The following is a 9,356-nucleotide window of genomic DNA, read 5'->3' on the forward strand; positions in this document are numbered from 1 at the left end:
ATAAGATTCATTTAGTTGGTGGAATTTTTTTTTCTTAGTTGGGGATGTAATAAATTTCATTTGGATCGATGGATTTTTAAATACAATGTATTCTTACTAATTTAATCATGGATTGTTGTGGATGAATGAGGTGAGTCACGTACCAGATTTTCGTATAAGACAAGGGTTCTTGTGTTAGAATTTTTGGGGCGTGACAATTTCTGAATAATGTGTGTGATGTAATGGTTAAAAAAAAAAAAAAAAAAAAAAAAAAAAAAAAAAAAAAAAAAAAAAAAAAAAACTTACCAACTGGAGATAACAATTCACCAGCCATCTCATAGATCTCTAATATGTTAAAAACATGAAATGGAGTGTGTTTGTGTGTTTATATATTGTAGGTGCAAAATTTCACCCAACCAATAATGATTAGGAGAAATAACACAACTCACTCAATAAACAATAAAAATAAACAAGGACAGTATGTAGAGAAGTGTATAATTGTTTTTTTTTTTTTCTTTATTGGAGGTCTAGGCCTCTATTTATATACAAAAGTTAGAAGAATTATGGTAGGACTCGCGTTGCTTGTCCTCTAATTTTTTCCATATACAAATTTTTTTACAAATAGAATTCTTTCCTCCTTATAATTCTTCCCTTACCAGATTTTCCTTACACAGAACTTGTTTCCTTTGGTGAATCATTTTCCTTGCAGGACCGACACCTTCTTTAAATGGATTTAGGCCGCATTTAACTTGGTCCACATGACTCTGTTCATAGGCTAGAAATTTGTCATTAGTGACATTGGGCTGTTGGCATCTTGATTCGGGCTTTAGTAAAGCTGGTAGTTAGATAACAGTAGTTTTGGGCTAATGACCAACTCAACTTGAGCTTTAACGAGATGGGCTTTGAACTTTATCAAAGATAAAGTTATATTTATGATGACATGGACTGCTCTTATTGGAGGGAGATTTTTCCCTCCACACTTTGCCCCCAATTCCTTCTTTAATTGGATTGCGGCTCCTATTAAAAAGGGAATTGAAGTTGCACGGTTGTCTATTTTACAAAAAGACGGTTCGAAGATTGCCCATTGCCATTCTACCTTAAGAGATTCCATAAGGGTTACTTTTGCTCTCACTACGTTTCTTGCATTCTTCATTCCGTCGTCTTATCAGGTTAGTTCTTCATCTTTTTCTCTTCGATCTTGCATTATGAGTACTTAGACTACTCCTGAACATATAGAGATCGTAGATTCTGAGTCCACTCCCTCGTCTTCCCCTAATCTCATTAGGGTTCCCCCACCTAGGGTTTTGAACTTCCCTAAACCTGTAAATGACTGGGCTAATCAGCCGGGTGCTTCCCCGATCCAGGCTGAAACATCCACCTCTGGGTCGGACAATATCCTCACTAAGGAAGAAAGAAATGCAATTTTGTCTATTCGTCGCATCCCGTTCTCCATTGAATCCGTAATGGAAGAATTCGAGATTCCCGAGGGGGTAGAAATTGCAGAATACCCCAAAGGCGCTGATTTTTGTGCTGGCGAGGGCATCGAAGAAGACGAGTTGCTCCTCTCTGTTAAGCACCTCAACGCTCTTAGGTTCCCCCTTCATCCTTTCTATCACTTAGTCTTCAACAAATTGGGGATTGCACCCCTGCAAGTAAACCCTAACTTCCTTCGAGTAATCTCAGCACTCCTTATTCGCCGGTGGCAGGAGAGTCTTGATCTGACTCTGGCTGACTTGCTGATTACTTTTTCTATTTCTAAGCATGGAACTGAACCTTGTCGTTTCTTTTTCACTTCCCCCTTGCACCAAAGGATATGTACAGACCTCCCTACTTCTGAGAAGAAGTGGAAAGAGAGGATGATAATTGTTAAAGGGAGATGGGCCGTGCCCCAATCGAGCAAACTCCCAATCCCTCGCAAGTTCGGGAAATTAGGTATAGAACATCCCCCCTTTCTTCATGAAGATTGTTCTGGCTATTTCCATGTCGAATCTTATTCTTTCAATATATTTACGAGTTTCTTGGTGTTTTTTCAGCGACATTTCCTTCTTCGGCTACCAAGAAGAGGCTTTCCTTCCTGGAAAGGCAGGTCTGGAGCAACCCTCCCTCGGTTGAGAGCTTACTCACTTTTGTGAGTCTTAAAGCAGTTGCTTCCAGAGCTGTAGCTGCTAATCTCATGGACCTCTCACTTCCATCATTTGACAGCTTCCCCATGACTGAGGAAGAAAAATAAAGGGCTGAAGCCTTGAAGAGGAAAGCTGCAGAGAATGCTCCGCTGACTATTTAGCGTACAAATGAGTAGGAAAAGGAGATTGATGAAGTCCCTTTGAACAAAAGGGCAAGGCTGAACCCCTCTTCAACCGCAAAATCCAAGGGTGCTTCCAACCCAAAAAGCAAAGGGAAGAAAACTGACGAGATTAACCCTGAGGATGAGGTCAGCGCCTACGTCCTTGCCGAGGCTGGGGCACCTTGGACTCCTTCCTTCTCGAGGGCTGACAAGTCCATCCTCCATATTGGTGATTCTATAATCACTGACCCATCTGCAGCACTGGCCGTTGCTTGGGGAATGTGGCTCCCCAAGGATGAAGAAATTATCGGCAGAATGGGGTTGGACCAGCTACTCCTATCTGCCCCTGTTCAAGCCATAGAGGTTTGCTCCTTCCTTCATTTCCATTATCATAATTGTCTTATAAACTTTCTTACATTATTATTATCTCATGATGCAGGGCTTGTATCTACTATGGCCCTCTGTGCTACTGCTGAGGCTCAGTCTCTTTCCCTTAAGAAGCTGGAGAAAGACCTTAGTAATTCTAAGAAGAAGGCATCCCATGCCATTGCCAATGCACAAATTGTATATGAGACTCGGGATGTTTACGAGAAGTGTCTGGCTGCTTCTGATGCCAAAGTTGAGTCGCTGGAGGCTGAAGTCCAGCGCTTGAATGATGCCTTTAGCACCTGCATCATTGCCGGGAGGCAGATGCAAGGTCGTTACTCCAGTCTGGTGCACTTGTCAAGTGCAAAAGCTTACCGGTCCGGCTTCAATCAAGGCTCAGGCCCCAAATCAATGGATCCTAATACCTTTGATGTGAACATGGGGGTGTCCTTTCCTTATACAGAGGGTCCGAAAGGCTCAAGAGGCTGAGGTGTTTTTTGCTGAAATGGTGAAGGCTCACCCGGAAGATCCTCCCAGCTCATCAACTCCTGTAACTCCTGGTCCTTCAATTCCTCCACCTGTAAGTCCACCTATAGTAGATGCTTTCGAATCGGCCCCGTTTGATCCAAAGAGGAAGTAGGATCAAGCAAATATATATATATATATATATATATATATAGATATATTTTCCTTGTAATGAAACAATTTTGAGAATGAATGATATATCATTGTTTCTTAAGCTGTGTTTCTTTTATTCTGCTTCGACTAAGTATGCTTCTGATATTGCACTCACTCTGTTGAGAGATTTTTTTTTTTTTTTTTTTTTTTTTTTTTTTTTAAAAAAAAAAAAGGAAGGTACTCTGCCTGAAGGTTCCTTATTTGTTTTAGTCTGAAGCAAAATAAATAAGAGGTTTTCCAAGCCGGACACTTAGGGTCCGAGGTGAGGTTTTTGCCTAGCCGGACGCTTAGGGTCCGAGGCGAGGTTTTTGCCAAGCCGGACGCTTAGGGTCCGAGGCGTGGATTTTACCGAGCCGGACGCTGAAGGTCCAAGGCGAGGTTTTTGCCGAGCCGGACGCTTAGGGTCTGAGGGGAGGTTTTTACCGAGCCGAACGCTTAGGGTCTGAGGCGTGGTTTTTGCCGAGCCGAACGCTTAGGGTCCGAGGCGAGTTTTTGCCGAGCCGGACGCTTAGGGTCCGAGGCGCGGATTTTGCCGAGCCAGACGCTTAGGGTCCGAGGTGAGGTTTTTGCCGAACCGGACGCTTAGGGTCCGAGGTGAGGATTTTGCCGAGCCGGATGCCTGGGGTCCGAGGCGGGATTTTTGCCGAGCCAGACGCTTAGGGTCCGAGGCGAGGATTTTGCCGAGCCGGACGCTTAGGGTCCGAGGCAGGATTTTTGCCAAGCCGGACACTTAGGGTCCGAGGCTGGATTTTTGCCGAGCCGGACGCTTAGGGTCCGAGGCGAGGATTTTGCCGAGCCGGACGCTTAGGGTCTGAGGTGAGATTTTTGCCGAGCCGGATGCTTAGGGTTTGAGGCGAATGAATTACTCCCCGGCGCTGAGCCTGAAGGAGGTTTTCATACATATATTCTTCTCTTCATCGTTTATTATATATATATATATATATATATATTTTTCAAACAACTTGCCGAGGACTCAAAAATGATAGGAGGCCAAGAAAACGAGTAACAATGGCTGCGAAGTTTCCTATTTGTTTACTTTGGAGACTTTCCTCCATTGATACTCCCTTCTTGGCAACCATACGTCATGGACTACGCATATATTAACCACATTTCCTTTCTATTTTTATCTGATGTGGGACAAAGAGTTTTAACCATAGGTCAAAACGCATGCTTTTTAATAACTTGCTTCCAACATTGCTTTGCATAAAAGCATAAAATTGCATAATCATAGTGTAGTATGAAAATTTCTTTGCATAAAATTTGAAAATTTCATATTTCTTTCTTTGCATAAAAATTTTCAAAATTTTTTCTTTGCAAAAAAATTGTGCTTTCTTTACATAAACATTTTGCATAAACATTGCTTAAGCATACTGCGACGCAAAATTGCATAATCATAAAATGATGGTATGGCCCCCATTTTTATGGAAAGAAACAAATAGAAGCAAAATAAAGTAAAGCATGGCTGACTGTGAGCTTACGCAGCCTTATTTGTGAAGAATTCTTAATAAAATTGACAAACTTAACTAATGAAAATACCGTTTAAGGTGTATTGCATTCCAAGGACGCGTAATGGGACGTCCGTCAGTTTCGGCCAAATGATATGCTCCCTTCCCCACTACTTCGATAATCATGTAGGGTCTGGTCCAATTAGGTTCCAGTTTCTTTACATGAGCTGTCTCTTGCTTCAGAACCCAATCGCCTACCACAAAGCTCCGGAATCTGACACGTTCGTTATAATTGTTGCGCAGCTGCTGCTGATATGAAGCAAGCCTAATTGCTGCAGTATCCCTTTTTTCATCTAGAAGGTCGAGACTATGTTTGAGCTGCTGACTATTATTTCCTTCAAACAAGAAGGATGTCCGAAGGGTTAGAATCGCCACTTCGATTGGAATCACTACTTCGGATCCATAAGCCATGGTAAAGGGACTCTCTCCCGTGGGCCGCCGTGGTATGGTTCGGTACGCCCAAAGCACCTGAGGGAGATTCTCGTACCATTTCATTTTGAGTTTCTCCAATTTCTTCTTTAAACAACTGAAAATGGTCCGATTAGTTATTTCAGCATGTCCATTCCCTTGTGGATGACTAACTGCAGCTAACTTTTGTATAATTCCATGCTCAGCAAAGAATTTTCTTGTACTTTTATTGTCAAGGTTCTTACCATTGTCCATCATAATGACTTTTAGGACCCCGAACTGGCAAATGATGTTGTTCCAAAGGAAAGTTTTTACCTGCTCATGGGTCACACTTGAGTAGGCCTCGGCTTCTACCCATTTAGTGAAATAATCTGTAGCCAGTAGCACATACTCTTTTTGTTCCACAGTCTTGGGTAACGGGCCCACCATATCAATCCCCTATTGTGCGAATGGCCATGGATTTGCCATTGCATGCAAATCTTCGGCAGGTTGATGCGTCATGGGACCGTGACGTTGACATTTGTCACACCTCTGAGTATACTCTTCTGCATTTCAGGCCAAGTACGGCCAGAAGTAACCTTGAGTCAGGACTTTATGCGCAAGGGATCTACCCCCAGAATGGTTGCCACAATCTCCATCATGGATTTGTTTCAACACCACAAGAGCCTTAGTAGGGCTTAAACATTTCAGGTAACGACTTGAAAATGACTTTTGGTATAACTGATTGTTAATGATGGCATATTTAGCTGCGGTGAGACGGAGCTTCCGTGCTTCGGACTTCTGGTTTGGAAGAACTCTATGCTTGAGGTAGGCTTCCAATGGATCAATCCAGCATGGTTCTCAAGGAATAACAGAAATTACTATTACTTCCTGTGAAGGGTTAATGCTGGGCTCGTCCAGGAAGTCAATCGGCACAATCCGAGTCAGATCTTCATTTGAGGATGACGCTGATGTGGCCAATTGATCTGCTTCGGCATTCTTAACACGAGGTACTTGATAGAATTCGATCTGATCGAATCCCCGTGCAACGTTCTCTACAACTTCTTTATATGCTTTCATTCTTTCCTCTTTGGGATGGTACTAACCTGTCATTTGATTTATAACAAGCTGTGAGTCACTAAAAACCTTTAAGCAATGTACCTGGAGGCTGCTAGCCAATCGAAGACCAGCAAGTAACGCCTCATACTCGGCCTCATTGTTCGTAGCCGGGAACTTCAAACAGATAGATTGCTGCAGCTTGGTGCCTTCGGGTGTTGACATTACAACGCCTACCCCTGCACTTGTTTGATTCGAGGAGCCATCGACTCGAAGTTCCCATTGTGGTTCAGGGTGTACCGGCTCTTCGGGAGTGTCTTCATATTCGAGAAGAAAGTCTGCTATGGCTTGTCCTCTGTGCGACACCTTTGGCTCATAAGTTATGTCGAAGGAACTAAGCTCGATTGCCCACTTGGTAATTCTCCCAAATAAATCGGGCTTAGAGAGTATACCCTGTATAGGATAGTTGGTAAGTACCACAATGCTATGAGATTCAAAATAATGCCGAAGCTTCCTCTTGGCATAGATCAAGGCTAAGATGACTTTTTCTGCTTTACTATATCGCGTCTCCGCATCTGTCATGATCTTACTTGTGTAGAAGACTGGATATTGCCTCTTTCCTTCCTTTCTAATCAATGCTGCACTTGTCGCTATATTAGAAATTGCCAAATACATAATAAAAACCTCCCCGGGTTTTGGAGCGGATAGAATTGGTGGTTCGGCCATGTAACCTTTCAACCGACTAAGGGCCTCCTGCTGCTGAGGTCCCCATATATCTTTACTCTTAGATCATATAGCATCGAAGAATGGTTTGCACTTATCTAATAATCGGGATATAAACCGTTGAGGGCTGTGATCCGACCGGTAAGAACCTGCACATCCCTGCGATTTTTTTGTTCCTGATTCTGGATGAGGGCCTTAGCCTAAGCCAGACTTACCTCTATCCTTCTTTTATTCACTATGTGGCCGAGGAATTGACCTGATGATACCGCGAAAGAGCACTTGGATGGATTCAGCTTCATGTTGTACTTCTTCAAGGTATTGAAAACTTCTTGTAGATGCTCCGGATGATCTTCTTTTTTCACACTTTTAACCACCATGTCATCTATATATGCTTCAACTGTCTTTCCCAGTAGATTATCGAATATCTTGTTGACAAGGCGTTGATAAGTAGCTCCAACATTCTTCAGTCCGAAGGGCATAACCCTGTAATAATAAGTCCCCTTCTCTGTAATAAAAGCCGTTTTTTTCTTCACCTTCGGGATTCATAGGAATTTGATTGTATCCCGAGTATGCATCTAGGAATGTTAGCCTCTCGTAGCCGGTGGTAGCATCAACCATCTGATCTATCTTGGGCAGAGGGAAGCTATCTTTAGGGCAGGCTTTGTTAAGGTTGGTATAGTCTACACAAACCCTCCATTTTCCATTCTTTTTTTGTACGACTATCACGTTTGACAGCCACTGTGGATATTGCACTTCTCGAATGAAACCTGCTTGTAACAATTTGCTCACTTCTTCAGCTATAATGTAATTGCATTCGGGCACAAACCTTCGGTGTTTCTGCTTAACCGGTTTGAACTCCGGATCCACCTTCAGACTATGGAAGAAAACTAAGAGATTAATCCCTACCATGTCCGAGTGATCCCACGCAAAGGCATTTGCATTGCTCCGGATAACATCAATTAACACCTCCTTTTCTTCGGATGTGGAGGAAGAGCCTACATAGGTAACCTTCTGAGGGTCGCCGAGGAAAACTTCTACGGCTTCAAGGGTCTCCTCAGTGGGCTTCGCAATTTCCTCTTCCTCCTCTACCTTAAGATACTTGGGCAGAGGGCTCTGTAATTGCTATTTGGGTCCAGTTTTGCAAGTCATACCTGGTTGCTGTTGAGTCGACACCCTCTTTGCTTCAACTTGTGTCAACATATAGCATTCCTTCGCTGCGACTTGATCGCCCCACAGATTAATTACTTCTTTCCCATCCGGAGATAAGCACCGCATCACCTGGTGAAGGGTGGACGGAACTCCTCTCATCCGATGTATCCAGCCTCTTTCCGTGATGAGATTGTAAGAATGATGGATCTCTGTTAAAACAAATTTCCCTTTAGAATCCTCTTCGCCGCGGTTACAGACAAGTCTATTACTCCAAGGGGATCTACTCTTATGCCATCGAACCCCATCAACGGGCTGGAGGTAGGTCGAATAGATGATGACGGGATCTCTAGCTGCTCAAAGACCGTCTTTGTGATTATGTTGGCGCTACTTCCTGGATCTATCAAAACCCTCTGGATCATACAATTAGCCACTAAAAGACTGATAACCAATGGATCGTCGTGGGGGAGTTGAACTCTAGATAGGTCGCCATCTCTGAATCCAATACTGATGCTACCCGAAGCGATATCACTGACCGAGGCTATCCTCCTGAGCTTGTAGGCTGCCCTCAGTCTAGATCTGTATACATCCTCGGACTCTTGATCATCTTCAGACCTGCCATGTATTGCATAAATGACTTTTACTTGCGTACCTTCCACCTTGCGGGGATAGACCTCGCGGGGCTTTGCATATTCCTTTATCATAAGGTAATCTGTTAACTCACCTCTGGCGATCATATTCTCCACCTGTCGCCTAAAGGATCTGCAATCATTGGTTGAATGCCCATAATCTCAATGATAAGCGCAATGCTTGCTTTTGTCCATTTGCTCTAAGGGTTGCTTTATTGGCTACGGAGTTGTGAACTTCACCTTATTCTCTTGGAAGAGCTGAGCCAAGGTAGTTCGGAGAGGTGTAAATCCTTCCTCTACCCTTTGCCTTTTTTCAGGTGCCTGGGTGATCGGCGTTGAGGAACGTTGGCTTTGTTGAATCTTTGGAGTTGGAATTCTTTCTCGAGGCTTGTTTTCCACTGTCACCAGGGTGGCGTACTGCGCTCGGTGGGCTATATTTTCCTCAAGCCGAATGTAGATCTGGGCCCTGGCATTGAGAGTCTGCATGTCAGGAGGAGAATACTTGACTAAGGAAGTGTGGAACTTCGTCCCCTGAATCATTGCGAGTTTAAATGTCTCTATAGCAGTTGCGGGATGACAATCCGCTATTTCTGAGGCTTCCAT

At 43.5% G+C, this 9,356-nt stretch overlaps 1 protein-coding gene across 1 annotated transcript; it reads right to left on the reverse strand.

Annotated features, from left to right (window-relative positions):
• Window positions 1–8,339: 8,339 nt before the first annotated feature.
• LOC132301366 (uncharacterized) lies at window positions 8,340–9,356 on the reverse strand. Its single transcript, XM_059798623.1, has 2 exons — window positions 8,977–9,356; window positions 8,340–8,886 (listed from the first exon to the last, which is right to left on the reverse strand). The coding sequence occupies exons 1-2, from the start codon at window positions 9,354–9,356 to the stop codon at window positions 8,340–8,342; spliced, it is 927 nt and encodes a 308-aa protein (XP_059654606.1).

Source organism: Cornus florida, unplaced genomic scaffold (assembly GCF_030987335.1).
Source record: "Cornus florida cultivar Cherokee Brave unplaced genomic scaffold, ASM3098733v1 CherokeeBrave_3.0.0_Hap2_Chr03, whole genome shotgun sequence".
In the NCBI taxonomy this organism is placed as follows: Eukaryota; Viridiplantae; Streptophyta; class Magnoliopsida; order Cornales; family Cornaceae; genus Cornus; species Cornus florida.